This window comes from Dermacentor silvarum, chromosome 9 (genome assembly GCF_013339745.2).
Source record: "Dermacentor silvarum isolate Dsil-2018 chromosome 9, BIME_Dsil_1.4, whole genome shotgun sequence".
Classification (NCBI taxonomy): domain Eukaryota; kingdom Metazoa; phylum Arthropoda; class Arachnida; order Ixodida; family Ixodidae; genus Dermacentor; species Dermacentor silvarum.
In genome coordinates, this window is record NC_051162.1 from 24,153,697 (window position 1) to 24,173,549 (window position 19,853).

Genomic DNA, 19,853 nt, shown 5'->3' on the forward strand with positions numbered 1-19,853 from the left:
ATTTTTCTTTAATGTATGGAAGTGTTGAAAGCTACTGTATGCCATCAAACATTAAATAAACTCATTTCGTTTTCAGAGACAATATTGTCAGGTACATTGCTTGCCAGCAGGCTATCATAACGAAATGGTGCATTTTCAGATATACAATGAACGCTTCCAGTGTTTTGTGGACCTGGACGATGACACAGAAATTAAGGATGGAGCAAAAATCAATTTGCTTGTCTGCAAAGACACTGAGCAACCAATAGCAGAAAAGTAAGGATCTCTACTCAGTAAATGCCTAAATAATTGCTTTTTGAAGTACATCTGCACATAGCAGATGTACGTCATGCTCACCAGTACATGACCAAAACAATTGCAGAGGTCACTTTTTTAACCGGTTATGTCACATTTGTTTGTTGCATTGTGTTTCATGTGGATGTTTGTCTGAAAGGCCTTCTGGATAGCATTCATGAAAGTACAGAATCGAATTTTTTATCTTGTTTGTGTATGCTTACATGTAAAACCTTCTTAACACGCCCCAATTAAAACATGCTAACAGTTAAAATGTTGCGACTAATCCTTGACTCAGTTTTTATAAAGTGTAAGGTATTGGCACACCGATTAAGTCGTAAAGCCATAGCGACTCATCGTATGCCCACTAGTTAGTGCGCACTGTAATTACTTTTTGTTGCGGAGAGGCTACCTGCACTGCATTGACTTGTGGTGTGGCTATTGAAGCAACATGTGGCAAAATGTCATCCACATTTCTGGAAAGTGCAGAGACTGGTCCACCAGTTTCAAGTTTTATTCTTTTTCACTTTCATATACAGCATCCAAACATACATCGCCACATCAGGAGGAAGGCTAAAGGCTGTGTGTGCCTGACGAGGCCTACCCTCCTTGTGGCAACAAACGGTGCATTTAAGACGGCAACAAGCTTTCTTCTAAAGCAACATTAAAATTGTGATTACAGCTTCAGCACAAAGATGCCTATATTGATTGATTTCAGAGTGTCTACTCTTTACGGCACAGAGTTCAGATCCTTTCTTGCACTCAGCTTCAGCAGATAACAAATTTTTTGCTACCATATGTTCTAGACAGCCAAACATAGGGCTTCAGGACCTACACCAAGTGGGCGGCGCACAAAGTTCATCAAAGGAGGTGGACAAGTATGTGTTGCCTCAAGTGCCAGTCGACATTGCAGTGGAGCTAAAAACAGTGAGAAAAGGGGATGTTCCGGACCGGTTGAGGAGGAGAATTGTAGACTGGATTTTCTACGATTTATCATCACATGGAATGTAAGCAAATTTGATTATTGTGCAAAAACCTGTTTTTATGTATGACAGTATTTCATACCATACACCTCATAATTCAGTTGTGTAACTTCACATACATTTTGCTGGCAAGTGCCAGCATATTGTCCACATTACCTGTTCACAAAGCAGCCAAAGGGAAGCCGGTTGCATATGTGTTTGTTAAACCTCACTAACCACTTAGGTCGTCGTGATACTATACATTTACAAGCGAGGACATGTACAGGGAAAATAACCTATGCACCTGCTTTCTCCATTGGGTTTATAAGTTAATCCAGGTGTCTTTGAATAAGGTATTGCGGAGTGTTTTACTTGTCCAGAAGATTTCCTTTTACTATTGAGAGCCTAGTGCTGCTGCATTTATAAAAACTATATATTTATATACCACATGTTTGAAAATAGAAACAAAATTTTTAAAGATCGCCTAGGCAGAGAGCATAATTCCAACCCTCAATGTCGATTGCTTCAAGAGGCCAGCATTGCTTGCACAAGAACTCGAAATGCATAATTGAATAATGAAATGTTTTAATTACTTTAGGTTATGAATTCAGCTCTTGTCTAACCTTGCTATGTTTACTCAAATAAATGTTTGCCAAAATGTTCTCCCTAGGTACCCAAAAAGGATTTACACTGCCGCAGCAAGGACCCTGGTGGCTTCATACCCACAGTTGAATGACAGCTCGGACACTGGCTATGTATGAAATTTTGCTGCTTGTAACTCAAAAGTTGCATGAAACCAGGCAATGAGTAGTGCCACAAAAGTCTGCACATGTGCTGTGTATATTTATATCAATGCTACTTTAATATGGGAGTGATTTAGCTCTCCAGTACAAGACCTTTATGGGAACTATTAGAATATTCCTCAAGGCTTTCATTTGAAGATGGGCGATTTATCTAAACTATGCAGGTATTGTTCCGATCTCAGAGGTACAGAAAGCTGGGCTAGCTGGTATGAGTTGGTTTCATGTCAAATGGCTCTACAGAAATAAACACAAAACAAAGGAATACGCTGTGAACACATGCATCATTGTACACGGCGGTTAGTTCACTGTTGTCCTTTCCTTCTTGTTTTTTTCCGTAGTACGGTTAACAAATAATCGTATCCTCGCACGAGCCTTTTATAAAACACTAGATAGGCATGATTGCAATATGACGATTGCTGCTTTTATCCTGAGTTTGTACTTTATGACCTATAATTGAGCCTTAAGCAGTGCTATGACAACTTTTTATATATATTGTCTACTTCCTTTGCTCGATGCAGTCGAATGTAAATGTGTCATGCCATTGTGACACCTATCATTTTGTCGACATTTTGCGAAAAATTGCATAAATGTCCTCAACAGCCACTGCACCAATTATTTTCATGTATCAAAGACTGGAAGAACTGATCGATGTTCTGATGATGATGCCAAAAGTACATTGTTCAGCTCCTGTTATATACGTGAACATTTACCATCTTCACCCGCCATGGTTGTTCAGTTGCTATGGTGTTAGGCTGCTGAGCACAAGGTCGCGGGATCTAATCCCGGCCACAGCGGTCGCATTTCGATGGGGGCGAAAAGCAAAAACACCCGTGTACTTAGATTTAGGTGCACGGTAAAGAACCCCAGGCTGTCCAAATTTCCGGAGTCCCCCACTACGGCGTGCCTCATAATCAGATTGTGGTTTTGGCACGTAAAACCCCATAATTTAATTTGAGCATTTACCATCTTCTGTTGCAGTTTTCATGGCTGCTATCTCTGAAAAACAAGTTTAAGAACGTTCGGAAACGGATGCCACCTGGGTGTCCCGAAGTTGATGCACAAAAGGAGAAAGTAAGATTGCGTAAGCTGGGTGACGGCTGTGATGAACAAAACAAAATACCATTCCGCCGTGAGGTAATAAATACGTATTTTCATGCACTAGGTTAGCAAGCACTTGTTGACAGGCAGCCATTAGCTGTTGCACAAAATATAAAAAAATGTTTCATGTGCCATTAACGTGCATAAGCCTTTGTACGTTTAATTGCTCAATTCTATAAATGCTTCTTTTTTGTACTTTTTGGAAGTAAAGCACACACCTACTTCACTGTGATTTAGCAGTTTAGCCAGTTTGTAGAGTTCAGTTGCTTATTTATTTATTTCTTGGCAAATGTTTAAAAATTGTTCTCATGTGGTAAGAGCCTCTAAAATTCAAATCATGTCAGAAAACTTACATATGTCATAATAATCTAACATACATTATGTCCTCATGTGTTTCTGACCGTGTTACTTGTCAGCAGTCAAGCAGCTGTAGAGTGATGTTTTATGGTCGCATCACAGGCCTTTAACTCTTAAATCTGTGTTGATTTCTATCTTGCGTTACACAAGGCTTGTAGCATAACATTTCATTATTTGAACAATGGACCACTGTTTTCTGTAAGGCATGAGTTTGGTGTACATACAAGCATTTGCCTAAACAAAATCAAAGTAAAATGTAGGTAGCTTGCACTTTAGTTACTGAAATAGTACATCATTAATGATTGTGGTAGAGCAAAAAATTTTCAGAGAAACTGAAATGGTTGCTAAATGTTTTAGTCTGTGCCTGCACTTAGGGAGCACAGGCCAGCACTGACATAAGTTTGTTGTAGTGGCTAACAGTTTAAAGAAAATGGTTATAAAAGTTCCTATGTGCCAACTGGGAATGTCTTGATTGTGTTTTCAGACTACTGTTTCCACTTCTTTTGAGATGGATCCAGTGTTTGTGACGGAGACCATAAATTTCTTGAAAAAAGAGTTGTCAAATCCAAACCCAAGCATGGAAAAAGTCAAAGATGCCATGGATCGAACAACGCAGGCTAGGAGAAAGTGCCTAGAAGTGGATTCAATGAATATACAAGATTTCCTGAAGTTGTATCCAGCTCTGAAGGTTGAAAAAGAAGTGAGTGTTCCAGTGGTTCAGTACCGTTTATACAGTTTTATGTGGCAATGACATTGAAGTAGCTTGTGTTTATTTAATTCACGTACCATGTCTAATACTATTTACAAAGTGCTCTTTATCCAGTGTTCTCTGCGAAGTGCATTCTTTAGTGAAGTTACTTTTTTGTGCAAGATTGTATTAAAAGTACCGTAAATTGCTATATGCCTTGGTGGTTCAAGGATGCGATTCTGGTATGTTCTGGTATGTTGTCAATTCAATCACGAGTCACGTTAGTGCCAGTAAGTGTGAGTGCAAACGAAAGTCAGTGACGGTGAGTTTGAGCAGATGTAACAGTGAGTGTGAGCGGATGTATGTATATGAGTAAGTGCTTGTGAGGTGGGAGTATGAGCATGGCGTGCCAGTATGTGTGAAGGAACTATGATGCGAGTGGGTGGTGGTAGGAGTGTAAGTGAGTGTTGGCAAGTGTGAATACATAGCCTACAAAAATATCAGTGAGTGAGCATAAGTGGCTGCTTACTCTGCCGACCTATATGTTTTATACAGTTCCATATGCATATATGTGTGCAAAGGTGTTTCGCCACAATTGAATTCCTGACAGGTAAAAATATGGTATGGCCTACTTACTCAAACAGCTATGCATACTATCCCATTCCAGTATTGCTGTTCTTAAAAAATCTCTCCATTAAACTTTTATCCTATACTGCTGTACATTTGTCTCGTGGTAGCATGCTGTGAGCAGTTTATGCAACTTTTATTCCTTCTAGACAGAATGCTTTGAAGGGGCTTGGCATGGTAGCCCAGTGGCTATACTGTTGTAATGATGAGCTCGAGGTTGGAGCTCAATCCCGGCAGCATTTTCTAATGGGGGCAGAATGCAAAAACGTTTGTGTACTGTGCATGGGGCACATGTTTAAAAACCCCAGGTAGTAGAAATATGGACCCTCCCCTATGGCCTGCCACAATCAGATTGTGGTTGTGGCACGTGAAACCCTAGAATCTAATTTTTTAACGGCGTTTTCTATTGTGAAATGATTTACCAAATAAACCAGTAGTACTGACAGTGCATAGAACTGCGAGTGTCACAGGACACAGGTGCACAATTTCTTGCAGTTATGTTACCACATAATTTCACTTCAGCATGTACTGTAGCTGCTGGGGTTTTGAGTTGATATGGGCATTTTTTTTATTCAGAACTGATAATATGCCTGAAATGGGAAAGAAGCAGCGAAGGTTTATCTTCTAAAACAAAGTTTATGCTTGTGTTCTAGATCTTCAATGAATGCAGCCGTCTGACATCCATTTCACCTGACGAATCCCTTCTACAAGCACTTCGGCAGCATGCCGATGGAATTCTTCAAGCAGCGCAATACAAACGACCTGCATTGCCTACCTACACCTCAGTCACAACAGCCATAAAAATGTCACAAGGAATCTCTAAGAACTGTACGTTTTGGAATAACAAAATTTTACACTTGAATCAGGGAGGTGTGTCGGCAGTGCGGTTTGCTGAAGTTCATTTAGAACTGCACTTTAAATGAGCTCTTCAGACCCTCGTATTTCGTGGAAATATCCATTAATCTTCAAGACACGTGAAGCAACGATTTGTAAAGACAAGTTCACTTGTCGAAATGTTGGCTTCTGCTTTCATCTTGTTCACGTTTTGCTCATGATACATAAAACTCATATTTATTGCATTTTCATGAGTATCTCTAAAGCACACTAACCTTTTTGTGGTATCACATATCAAACAATAAATTTTGATTGGCAAATTGTAAAAAATAGGTAGAATCTATCTTTACTGATAGCCTAAATTGGCTAATGCAAGATTAAATGACTCATTTTCTTCTGTATATCCATTTGGTATGTGCCACTAGGAGTGTGCCCATATTTTATCATTACTACAGAATGTATGCTCGAATGTGACACGGGAAGTACATAATCCTTAAATGAAGCTAGATACGTGTAGCATTTAACTGTACGTACATCTGTTATCACCATTGCCTCTACAAGCATGATAAATCGCCTTCACCGTTTTGATAATGCTATGTGCAATGCTCATACTATGCACCCGCCTGATTTGGTGTGTGCATTTTAGAAGAGCATGTAAGCATTGTAATGCATAAATGTAAAAATTGCATGACTAGTGACTTTCCCGCAGGGGCGTCTGCGCGAGCAGACGTTTGGTGTGTTGCGACACCACGGACCCGAGCACATGGGGGTTGGACCCTCCCGCGTGTAGCCGTGCGCGGCTTAGCCGTGTCTGGGGAAAGGGGGATCCTGGGGGTTGAGCCGAGGCCGGGTGTTTGGACCTTTAAGGCCCCCCGGCGGAGGCAACACACCTCTTCGGCCTCTGCTCCACATAGACGGCACCCCTGGGCTGACCCACCCAGGGGAAATCGGCAGTTGGCTTTTCCTATCCTCCTCTTAAATCTTCGTCTTTCTCTCTCACTTTCAATCTATCCTGTCTTCTTTTCACTTCCTTTTACTTCCGTTTTCCCAGGCAGCTAGGGTTAACCTTGTGTGGGTAGCCAACCTAGGATATCCCATATTTGGTTATAGTAGTGGCGTACAGCTGGCGTTTGCAGTGCCTATCTCTTCCAGGTATTGCAGCGTCCCCTAGTTGGGCTCCATGGTAGGTGGCTGGCGCGGCTGCCGAACACTCACCTATACTTTTGGAAAGTTCTTTCCCCCCACTCACTGATCGCCGTCTGAAACGAGGGCGCACCGAAGATGTTTTCCAGTTTTTTGGACGCCAAACACAGAATTTCCCCCGATTTCACGTGATCCACTCAGAAAAAACAGACAAATCAGTACGAACAATCTCACCTTTCCTTGTGTCAAAGACTCTGATTGATATTTTTGGACCAGGCTATAAAGCATCCAGGATGGCAAGCGGGGATCTCCTCTTGGAGCTCCGTGATCTGAAACAATATGAGAAACTACCCAACCTAGTGGCATTTGGAGAAGCTCAAGTAACAGTAACCCCGCACCGTACCATGAATACCACCCGTGGCGTTGTATCAGATGATGACCTGTTGCAGCTGAGCGAAGCTGAACTCCTAGAGGGCTTCAGTGAGCAGAATGTAATCAATGTTAAACGGATCAAGATGAGGCGCGACGGCAAGGAAATCCAGACTAAGCACCTGATACTAACTTTTAACTCAAGTGTTCTGCCCGAAACCATCGAGGCCGGATACATCAAGCTTCGTGTCAGGCCATACGTGCCAAACCCTCTACGATGTTTCAAATGCCAGCGGTTCGGCCACAGTTCACAGAACTGCCGAGGCCGACAAACATGTGCTAAATGTAGTTCCGGTGACCATGCCTCTGAAACGTGCGAAAACACTCCACACTGTGTCAACTGTGATGGCGAGCATGCCGCATACTCGCGGTCGTGCCCGTCTTGGAAGAAAGAAAAAGAAATTGTGACAATCAAAGTAAAAGAAAATATCTCATTCAAGGAGGCACGCAGGCGGGTGTCATACCTGCCAAAAACCAGCTTTGCCGAAGTGGCGCGTCAGGGGGCAGCGCCACATCGGCCCCCGGCGGCTGTCTGGCACACGCGCAGTGGCCCGGCGGCGACGCCATCCGCCCCCTCGGCAGGTGCAGCTAGCGCTGCTCTGCCAACTCACAAGAAGGGGCCATCGACCTCCGGGCTGGAGGCCTCGAGGGCCTCGTCTCTCGAGGCGAGGCCTTCTCGTCAAACCAACCGCTCGCAAGAGCGCGTGTCCAGCGCCTCGCAAGAGGCTATGGACACAACAACCAGCCAGACGGCGCCACTTGCGCCTAAGGAGCCGCGAGAGTCTCGCGATCGCTCCAAACAAGAAAAACACCGCATCACGGCGCCCGGAAAGGGCTCTGTGAAGTAATTCCTCTTTCCTAACACACAGCACAAAACCCACATTCAACATGGATACACAAATATTACAGTGGAATGTCCGAGGACTCCTCCACAATCTCGATGACATCAAAGAACTCCTACATAAGTATAATCCAAAGGTGCTGTGTGTCCAAGAAACACACCTCAAACACACGCAAACAGATTTTCTCCGACAATACGCCATTTTTCGTAAGGACCGCGATGACACAGTCGTGTCTTCCGGTGGTGTGGCTATTGTAGTCGACAGAGGTGTTGCCTGCCGGGAAGTAAAACTTCGTACGCCCCTAGAGGCAGTTGCTGTCCGAGGGGTGTTGTTTGACAAGCTGATCACTATCAGCTCTATATACATCCCTCCCAATTACCAACTACATAAAAGCGAATTCCAAAACTACATAAATGAACTTCCGGAGCCATACATAATTGTCGGAGATTTCAATGCACATAACACTTTGTGGGGAGACTCACGTTGCCATGCGAGAGGTCGCCTGATTGAAAATTTTCTGTTTTCTTCAGGCGCATCATTACTTAACAAGAAAGAGCCTACGTATTACAGCATTACACATAACACATATTCATCCATTGACTTAAGTATAGCATCGAGTACACTAATGCCATACCTGGAGTGGTCTGTTCTCAAGAACCCCCTTGGGAGCGACCACTTCCCAATTATGCTAGGCTTAACAGAACATGATAGATGCTCGCCACACGTTCCGCGATGGAAGGTTGACTCGGCTAACTGGGAACTTTTCCGACAAATAACATATTTAAGCCGTGATGACATTGCCTCTTTTAACATAGACGATGCTGTGGCGTATATAACAGGTTTTATCATTGACGCTGCTGAAAGGTGCATACAACAAACTAATGGACTAGCTAATAAACGTCGCCTGCCTTGGTGGAATGATGAATGCCAGAAAGCACGTAAAAAGCAAAACAAAGCCTGGGGATTGTTTCGCAACTCCCCAACAGCTGAAAACCTGATAAATTTTAAACAAGCAAAGTCACAGGGCAGAAGAACGCGTCGACGTGCAAAGAGAGAGAGTTGGGAAAGGTACATTACCAGTATAAATTCATACACCGACGAAACAAAAGTCTGCAATAGGGTAAATAAACTAATAGGCCGGGAGTCACATCCTCTACCCTTAGTAAGTAGCCAAGGTGATAGCCTGGAAGATCAGGCGGATTGTCTAGGTGAACACTTTCAATATGTATCAAGTGAATCGCATTATACAGACACTTTCCTGAAGTTCAAAGAACGGGCAGAGCGGCAGCCTCTTAACCGCAAAGGTTTTTCGAGTGAGGCTTACAATCAACCATTTAACTTAGCCGAACTGAAAGCATCTCTCGCTTGTTGTAACAACTCGGCGCCAGGTGGTGATCGTATCATGTATGAAATGGTTAGATACCTACACTCTAAAACACTGAAAACACTCTTATCTCTGTTTAATGCCATGTGGGCGGCTGGGTGTATCCCGTCCTCATGGAAAGAAGCCATAGTCATCCCTATACTTAAAGGCAAAGACCCGTCCTTAGCCAGCAGCTACAGGCCAATAGCACTAACGAGCTGCCTGTGCAAGCTGTATGAAAAAATGATAAACCGGCGTTTAATCAGTTTCCTAGAAAATAACAAAATACTAGACCCCTTCCAGTGTGGCTTCCGAGAAGGTAGGTCGACAATAGACCACCTTGTTTGCATCGAGGCAAACATCAGAGATGCATTTATTCATAAACAGTTTTTACTTTCAGTATTTATAGATTTAGAGAAAGCGTACGACACGACATGGCGCTTCGGAATTCTGCGAGATCTTTCTGCGATGGGGGTCGGCGGAAATATGTTAAATACAGTCGAAAGCTACTTCTCTAACCGCACGTTTCGCGTAAAAGTAGGCAATGTTTTATCTAGAACATTCACCCAGGAGGCTGGCGTGCCGCAAGGGGGTGTACTTAGTTGCACACTCTTCATTGTAAAAATGAACTCCCTGCATACAGTGATTCCACGCAGCATGTTTTATTCTGTGTACGTCGATGATGTACAGATAGGTTTCAAATCATGTAACATCGCTATCTGTGAACGACAGGTGCAGCTTGGATTAAACAAATTGTCTAAATGGGCGGATGTAAATGGGTTCAAAATAAACGCACAGAAAAGTACGTGCATACTCTTCTCAAACAATAGAGGCGTGACACCGGTACCAAATCTCACGATCAATCGAGAGGAACTATCCATGAGCAGTTAACATAAATTCCTGGGCATAATTCTGGACTCTAAGCTTACCTTCATCCCCCATCTTAAATATCTGAAGACAAAGTGTCTGAAGACTATGAACATTTTAAAACTTCTTTAGCACACAACATGGGGTAGTGATCGAAAATGCCTCCTAAACTTGTACAACAGTCTTGTCCGCTCGCGCCTTGATTACGGAGCTATAGTTTATAACTCCGCAACGCCAAGTGCATTAAAAATACTAGACCCCATTCACCATTTGGGTATCCGCCTCGCGACCGGTGCTTTCCGAACAAGCCCGATCCAGAGTCTCTATGTAGAGTCGAACCAGTGGTCACTCCATCTGCAGCGCTCATATAGCAGTTTCGTATATTTTCTGACAGTACAAGCCAACAACGAACATCCTTCTTATTCCACCATAAACGATATGACCGCCGCTGCACTCTTCCATAACCGACCTGCAGCGAGGAAACCGTTCTCTTTACGTGTAAGAAATCTTAGTGAGCAAATGGGTGTTCCAGTGCTTTAACATCGTCCTATGGCTCCTGCTAAATTGTTACCGCCGTGGCAGTGGCAGATCATAGAGTGCGACACATCGTTCGTAGAGGTCACGAAAGACGCTCCAGAGGCGCACATTAAAATGCATTTCCTAGAGCTTCAATCCAAGTACTCGTGTACAGAGTTTTACACGGACGCTTCTAGGTCACATGCCGGGGTTTATTATGCAGCCATCGGTCCATCGTTTTCGGAAACCGGTGTACTGCACCCGGAGACAAGCATCTTTACGGCTGAGGCCTATGCAATATTATCGGCTGTAAAGTTTATAATGAAATCAAAACTCAAAAAGACTATCATATTTACGGACTCGCAAAGTGTTGTGAAAGCATTGCAATCACTCTGTAAACACAAAAACCCTGTACTTAATGAGCTCTATTCCATTTTGTGTAAAGCGTATATATCTAACCAACATGTGATTTTATGCTGGGTACCGGGTCATAGAGGCATTGAGGGTAATGTTCGAGCAGATCAAATGGCCACATCAGTTACATCTCAGGCTATTAACCCTACAACTGCTGCTCCTGCAACAGACTTGAAACCTTTCTTGCGAAAGAAGCTACGAAGCCACTGGCAACACTTGTGGGACGCTGAAACAAATAATAAACTTCACATGATTAAACCACAGTTAGGTTTCTGGCCCTCAGCTACGAAAACACGACGAATTGATGTCCTATTCTGTCGTCTCAGAATAGGACACACGTACGGCACCCACAATTTTTTGCTCACTGGTGATGAACCACCAACCTGTGGTAGATGTGGTGAGAGGCTGACCGTGCTCCACGTCCTGCTGGAGTGTCGGGAAGCCGAAACGGAGAGAAGAAAATATATTCCTGTAGCATACCGCTATCACATCCCTCTTCATCCCATGATGTTTATTGGTGAAGAACCACTTTTTAACGCCAAAGCAATCCTCGGCTTTTTGAACGATGTTGTGCTACATGTTATCAGCCCAATAAATTCATAGCGCATCCTCCCTCCAGAGGATGCCGCTGTGATAGTAGTTTTGTATAAGCACATGCCTCCAGACCCTTGTGGTTCAAGGGCTCTGTTTAGGCAGTAGTGCTTCTTTCCAATTACTACATCTTCAATATTTTAAATATCGTGTCATTCTTTCTCAATGCATTCTCCATTTCTAGTACACCTCATTAGACATTGCCATGATTTTAGTGCATGTATATTTTACGCATTTTACAGCGATTATTTTTAGGCCCCTTTACAGCCACACTTCATCTATTTCTCAGAATTCATCGCTCCACTGCACACTCACAAACAATGGCATGGCGCTCTTTGGCCATAACTGGCCCTTGCGCCATAAAACACCACACATCATGACTTGTGACTTGTAGGGTAGATAAACAGATATTGTTTGCAGTTGCATAGGATGAAAGTAAAAAAGTTGTGTGCATTGACGTTAGTTGCTTAAGATTTAATTAACACTGGTTGTATAAAGCTTCACTTCACATAGTTTCCAACATGTGCGTTGGATCTGCACAGTTTTTTGCATTCATATATGGCTCATTGAATCAGTAACCTAAATGTTTATGGACTACACATAGTACAGCTAAGCTATGAGATGGCTCCTTTTGCAAAGGAGTTCTGCCTAAGCCTTGCTTGTTTCCATATTTTAGGTGCAAGAGGAGTTGGTGCTCTCATTCTGTTGCCATTCCTCTTGAATGAACGTGGGGATGAACTCTTTGCACCATTGGTAAGACCTCATATGCTGTAAGCATGCTTTCAGACAAACACAAAAAGAACAGTGAAGACGGTATCCTATTTGTTGGTCTTTTGAAAAGAGTATTTTTTAGGTTGTCGAAAACGTCTGTAGGGCTCTGATGAATCAGCACTACAGCCGTTGTTGCGACTGATGCAAGCTGAATTTAAACTGAAGTTTTCTTTGTTGAAGCTCGGTCACGTTGTAGTTTATGAAAGAGATAGGTTAGATCTAGCCCAGCTACTCTTATAATTGTTCTTGCCCTGTTAAGCTATGTGTGTAAAGCATACAATGCTAGGAGTAGATTATTTCCTGCTGAAATTCTTTTTTCTTTTTTTCCTCAGTAGACTTGCTGCAAGCATTGGGCTTTCATTGGAAGCTAAATCGTTCTTTGTGGTTTATTTGGTGACTGTTTCCCGTATGGCACTGGTGCATTATGGTTCTATCCTCGTGATCTACAATAGAAGATTATCTTTATAGAGCAAAAAAGTCTGAAGGAAAATCAGCGAAAAGAAATAGCAGACAGGTTATCTTTCTGCACATTGCAGATATTGCCTCTCTGAACTACATTTTTTTACATAGGGATCCTGGGCGGAAGTAAAGGCGAAACTGTATGCCAAGTGTCAGAAGCACGTCATATTAAATTAAATGGTGAAGCCTATGTTAGCCAAACCTTAATTTCCTTATATGATGCAGAAATGAAATTGCCAAGCTTTATGTTGACTTCTTTTCATTGTCCCTTGCTATCGGGCACCATATATATGCAGCAAACCTTGTTTATAAATTAAGTCTCATAAGTGTAGAGCCTGCCTATCTGCTCTTTTGTGTTGCTACCTTTTCTTTCACAATTATTTGTGCTACAAAGATGCATAGACCAAGCATCAACTCACCGAAAAGGTTATTGTGTTGGCTACTAGCTTGCAGCATAACCTTTTTTTTCATAGCAGTTACTACTAGTAATAGACTGAAATCTTTGATATTCCACACAGCTAATGAACTCACCAAGGATTTTTATTTTGGATGACCAGCTGATTAAGACCCAAATTAAGTTGATTGATAAACGAAATTGCTTTCAGATCCATCTACTCAAATGGGTTAGATTTAGCTGAATAGAGCGTAAGCATATCAAGCTCAGCATTTTTGATGACTGCAACTAATAAACATGTTCAAAACGTTTATCCACATGACGTCTTGGCTTTCACTCTTTCAGAGACTTCTGATTTCCGAGACCATATTCACACAGGCCACTAGCTACCTAAAGAGCAGAATTTTCTTATTCTTGCAGATCATGAAATAATGATGCTGTGCAGTTTTTAAACATCTAAAGCACCTTGTCCTGGTTCATACTGTTCCTACACTTTTTATCATACACGTTTCCATCTGCCGTCCGTGTCAACTGCAGAAGTTGTTTATCATATGAACATTCAGCTGTAGAATTAATGTCAACTTAGTTTTACATTTATGCGTTTTCTTTAAAGCTATATTTAGATATGTGGACTTGTATTAGGAGGACAACACAACAATGTTCTTTCTCTTAATGTGGGATCCAGATTTTAAGAATAGTATGCTTTCAACAAGGAGCTTCACTGAGCAATTATTCATTAAATAATTAAAGCTTTCCTTTAACATCTTTTTTATTTTGTTGCCTAATATTTGATTTTTTTCTCAATCTTGATGTCCATGCTTCTCTTTCTGTGTATGCAAGATATCAGGTTGGAAGAATGACCAAAAGAAAGGACTGACGAAATTATGCTACCTTGATTGTTGTGTTTGAACTGTACTGAGCCATGCTTCTCAATATTTTTAATTTTGTCAACGGTGTCCAACTTGATTTGTCTGCTACAGCGAACATAGAGGACATTTACACGGTCTAGAAACTGCATATGAATGCAACCAGTCAGAACTTTAGGCATTGAATTTGAAGCTTTCCACAGGCTAAAAAACAACGTACTCCCAACATTGCTTTCATGACATTGTTTCCAAATTCATGCACTTGATTAAAGGCACTTCGTAGACAGGCACACTGTAGTAGCACATGCAGCAGAAGTTAGGTAGGCTCCGTTTATATGTCTGACTTTTTATGTTCACCATAATGTCAACTATTTTCACTCAAAGGCTGTTCTCATTGCGCAGGGGCTATATATCGGCCCATATTTCTATATGTATGTGGTTGCCATAATGCATGCTTTTTTTAAGGTTGACGGAAGGACACGCCAGTACCCAACATTGATCTTCACCGGTGATAACGTCATGTTCTCGGAAGGACTGAGTGTCACGTTCGAAAATGTGCAAATTGATGTGCTTGATGTGACGGCTGGTATGTCTCTGTTGTTTTCCATGTATTGGGCTTATAACATTGAGTATGTACAATCTGCTAAACAAACCTTCGCATTGCTTGAGCACCTGATGAGTATAAAAAGATGTCACAGTTTCGCCCTAAGGGCGAAGCAATGAATGCGATAGCAACACACCAATGTCATACGAAGTAAGGTGAGCGGCTTTGGTAGCAATATGAATTGTAGTAAACATGAGCTGATTAAGTAAGCAGGTGTGCTGCGGCGTAAGTAGACCGACATGAAGAGAGACTCGATGACCACGAGAAGGCGCGTGTGAAACGGTGGTGTTGATGAGAAGCGCTTCCCGTGGGCAGCGCGTGCGAAGGGACACACCTGTAGCTCTGCACTGCCGATCCGGGCAGCATTGCGTGTGTAGCGTGCGTTGGAAAATGTGGCCCGACTATTACGAACTGAATGAACAAGCGTGGTGTGAGCGCGCACAAACACGAAGAGATCACACTGAATGACAGCAGACAACGACTGTCAAAACGCTGGTAGCAAGCATACGCCGCAGCGGGCGAAGGTACGTGCGGCCTATCGCTTCAACGGAAACTGAGCGGCGAATGCACTTAAAGGTCAGAGCCGTGTGGAGATAAGAGACGGTGCGAGCGAGCGACGAGCGCGGTTGTTGGCAGAGAAGTGCGCCCCCCCCCCCCCCTTGCTCCCTCCGGCGCTGGCTTCCTGCTTCCTTGCTTGCGCGTGGGAGATTGAGTGCGTTCGCTCTCCGTGATAGCGCGCGTCTCCGCACGCTTCCTCTCGGGCATACGGCGCGCGGCGAAGATTTTATCTATAGGGAACCTCACGGCGACGACGACGACGACGCCGACGGCAGAAATCCGGTTCAAGTGTCCATATAATTGCTATCGCAATAAAAGGACCAAGCTTTCAACTAGGGCTATTAAAGTGCTCACCAAGCTTAATGCATGCGCAGCTGAAAGACAGCAGTGAAGGGCTATCAAGGTGGTTAAATGCTCTTCTAAAATTGTTTCTGCATTTTAGCGCACAGTTTGTTTTTTTCACTTGAAATTATTGGGCAGTTGCAGAAGGAAAGAAAGTGCACAGTTGCTACTTTCGGTAGGGTGACAGCATGAGGGCCAAGTAGTGAAGTGAACAGACATACACTGTTCTTGCATTCTTTTTATTCATAGTCAAAAATTTAAGTAGAGCAAAGACTATCAGAAGCAATACCGTCAAAACTAAGTGTAGTGATCAAAGCATAAACGTGTGCTATAGGAAGGCAATGTCATATTTATCACAAGCTACATATAATGACTAATGCGAGCCTGACCTTCTGAGGTTTGCAATCATGTAACCTACCGCAGAAGTATGGATAACTAGGTATTTGGTGCACTTGCATCGGGAAAAAACACAGGCAGCATGACAAAGACAACACCAAAGTGAAAAGGACAACAGGACAGGTGCTGAACTCACAACTAAAGTTTTATTTCACACATATCTCAATGTACATTGACAAAAATAGTAGAAGCAAAAAAACACACCAAGCGAACTAACTCGTGCATGGGCAGACAAGTGCAAAATATGCAAGCTTGTAAAGATCATCTAATATAATTAATAATACACCCCCTTTCAAGACAGAGCACTCTCGCTAGCACACATCACCATTTTGTGCGATCAACATGGCTTCTATGATTTATTTTTTTTCATACACAGTGGTATCTGTAAATTTTGATGTGCACACACAAGTGTCACATTGTGTAAACAGGTGTAACCAAGACATTCTAGTGGAAAAGCGTGCTCTCACAACCTAGCGTAACGCCGCGGTCCGTTTGGAATATATGCACTCTTGCAGGACAGTAGAGGGGAGTACACCGCGTTCACCCCGCATCAAACATAATTGTTCATGTGTTTCACTCTGCATTTGTAAGTTCAAGACCTGTAACTGCGACCGAGCCTTCTATCAACTTCTGGGCATATCCTAATCCCTCTATCAGATGAAAATGGCCTGCACACCATATTTGTGACGTATGTTCTTTAGCCGTTGTGACATTTTATGAATATGGGACAGTACGAGGCTTCTGTATTTATTCTGACCCTGTGTTAGTTTTTTTCGCATAGTTTTCACTTATTTGACTAGACTTCAGAAGTTCAAGCTATATTACTGGATATCCAGAATCTACCAGCTCCTGCACCTGTTGCTCAGACACTTCCCACATTAGATGTGCGCAAGACTTATTCAATGCGGCATGAAGGCAAGATCTTGGCCAATTCTGTTCAGAACTTTTAAGTGGTCTGATGTGAAAATTAGGAGAGAATTCACAGAGTGGGGTCAGTATTGCCACACAAATGGTCACAGGACCAGACGTTGACATCTAAAGACCAAGTAATTACGTAAATTTTTTTTTCATTTTGCAGTACGTTAACAACTGAATGAACAAACCCCTGTTTACCTGTGATATGCCAAAAAACAAGTTGAAGTTTTTGGATCTCGGCCTTTAATTTTGTAAGCACCATGTTTGTTGGCAGTACTCGTACTGCTCTGTTAAGTGTCCTAAATTTCACATCAGACCATTAAAAAGTGAAGATTTGAGTTGGTTAAACTGGCTTTCATTCAGCATGGACGAAGTTCTGCACTTATTAAGGGAAGTGTATGAGCAACACCTGGTAGATTCTTGATATTCAGTAATGTTAAAGATGAGCTTGTGGAAAGCTAGAAAAATCGTTGAAAACTAAGGCAAAAAAAAGCTGGCAGAAGAAAAGCAGGCTGTACTGTTTTAACATTGTTCTGCCCTATATTCGCGAACTGCGGCATGTGGTAAAGAACATAGGTGGCAGATATGGCGTGCAGGTCACCTTATCTGCCAGAGGAAATTTAGGATATACCCAGCCATTGATAGAGGGCTCTTTCACAGTTGTACGTCTTGAACCTCTAAGTGCAATGTAAAGCATGAGCACAATTATGTTCAATGCAGAGTGAATGGGGTGCTTTCTCTTCCCCTGTTTACCACAAAAATGTATATGGGCCACATCTTTGTAGAAAATAAAACTAGTGAGTTCAGCGCCTGTTCTCTTGTTCTCCCCTTTGAATTGCATCTTTCGTGCTGCTTTTTTATTCTGTAATGTAAGCTGAATCATGCTGGGAGCACATACTAAAACCCATGTTTTATTCGTAACACAAGTTCCTTTATTGCCCCCTATTTGTGTTCTTTGGCTTATGATGGTTATGAGGGGACAAATCTTTTCTAATTATACTGGGAATGGGAAAAACAGTGGTAAATTGTTAACATGTTTATCGGCGAAAAGGAATATCGCAGATATATTTATATATTTATTATCAGCATTGTCTTGGCGTCATTAAATTTTGGGAAAAAAAATTTCTCACTTGCAAAAGAATGGCAATAGGGGCATTTCCAGCTGGGCTTTTCGGTTGTTCAATCATTACCAGGAAACAGCACAGAAATCTGACGATAATGAAGAGAGGCACAAAGCGCTGTGGATGTCTTTTGTCTTAGCCAGATTTTTATGTTTTTGGTAGTATAGAAACACCGGACATGATATTTTGCTTTTAGAATGTGTCCTGCCAGGGTGATCTGGTTTGCACGATTCTGTTGCCGTGTGGGTTGTCATGTGCAGGCCAGAATGTTCTTATCAACATGCACCTGCAGGATTAAAACAGCCTCTCACTTCCCTTGTTCTTAGCTCCCATTTGGCCATGAATTATCACACATGGAAGTCCACCTTAATTTTGTTGCGACATAACAAGAGAAGTGCTGGTCCTTGTTTCGTTCTCAACCTCGAGTCGCCTTTTCACCGTTCACGTACAACTATAAATCACAACTAGCCCAGTCAGCCACCTTCCTAATTCATTGCTTCTTAGTCATCAAGTGGTCGTACTACTGAAACGAGCTGTGGGTCGTACTATTGAAACGAGCTGTGCATAGTGTAGCTGTTCACTTCACTAATGCTCAATGTGAACTTTTTATTTATTGCTGCACCTGCCACTTTCTCTATCTTCTTTGCTCATATGTTGTTGTGCATCAACATACTGAAACATGGTAGTCACCAAACGAAGTGCTTAATGTGCCCTTTTATGTGTGCATCTTACCACAGAGAGCTTGTGTCGTGTGATAGTGCTATATTACATTACTGCATTTGCATAAAAGTTACTCAAGGTGAAATTTTTATGTCACTTGAACTTTTTTATTGCTGTGGTAGTGCATTCATGTATTGTAACTTTGTAGTTGGCATGTCAGATGCTTATTGTGCCCTTTTCTATATCTGCAACTTACCACAGAGCTTTTGTTGCACATGTGATGATGCAACTACATTACATTACTGCATTTGCATAAATGGTGTGTGAAGTGCACTTTTTCTTTTTGGTCCAACTTTCAACATTTTTTTTTCTCTAGCAATGCATCTTATTGTAACTGTAGTTGCCATGCAAGATGCTTAGCACCTGTTTTATATCTGCATCTTGCCACCGAGCTTTTGGGTTGCTGATGTAATAGTGCAACTGCAAAGCGTTGCTGCACTATTGTAAATGATGCTCAATGTGTGCTCTTTCTCTTGCGTAGCTTGCCACTTTTTTTTATTTGCTGTGGCACTACATCGAGATAGTGTTGCCAGCAAGGTGCTTAGTGTGCCTCTGTACATCTAGATCTTGCCACAAAGCTTTCGTTTCATTCACTTGGGCACACTTTCTCTTGCGTGGCTTGCAACTTTTTTTTTGTTTGCTGTGGCACTGCATCCAGATAGTGTTGCCAGCAAGGTGCTTAGTGTGCCTCTTTACATCTACATCTTGCCACAAAGCTTTCGTTTCCCTCACTTGGGGTTTCACAGCTACATCACATTACGGTGTTTACATGCCTGATGTTCAAAGTGCACTTTTTGCTGGATCTTGACACTTTGCTCGCATATGGCAGAGCAACCGCATATTGTATTTTGTACTCGCCAGGCTAGTTGTTTAGTATATATGCTTGTTTATCTGTGTATA

The 19,853-nt window shown here is 42.3% G+C and overlaps 1 protein-coding gene across 1 annotated transcript; it reads left to right on the forward strand.

The window, feature by feature from the left end:
- Nucleotides 1-124: 124 nt before the first annotated feature.
- On the forward strand, nucleotides 125-18,531 carry LOC125939792 (uncharacterized). Its single transcript, XM_049655231.1, has 6 exons — nucleotides 125-255; nucleotides 1,080-1,280; nucleotides 1,906-1,990; nucleotides 3,017-3,172; nucleotides 14,763-14,988; nucleotides 18,494-18,531. Exons 1-6 carry the CDS (start codon nucleotides 125-127, stop codon nucleotides 18,529-18,531), a joined length of 837 nt encoding a protein of 278 aa, XP_049511188.1.
- Nucleotides 18,532-19,853: the final 1,322 nt, after the last annotated feature.

Bases quoted from the DNA above. Each gene is read 5' to 3' on its own strand.
- LOC125939792 (XM_049655231.1), top strand. From the start codon at position 125: ATGGTGCATTTTCAGATATACAATGAACGCTTCCAGTGTTTTGTGGAC. The intron at 256-1,079 runs GTAAGGATCTCT...CATATGTTCTAG, and splicing joins GAGCAACCAATAGCAGAAAA to ACAGCCAAACATAGGGCTTC. The intron at 1,991-3,016 runs GTATGAAATTTT...CTTCTGTTGCAG, and splicing joins ACAGCTCGGACACTGGCTAT to TTTTCATGGCTGCTATCTCT.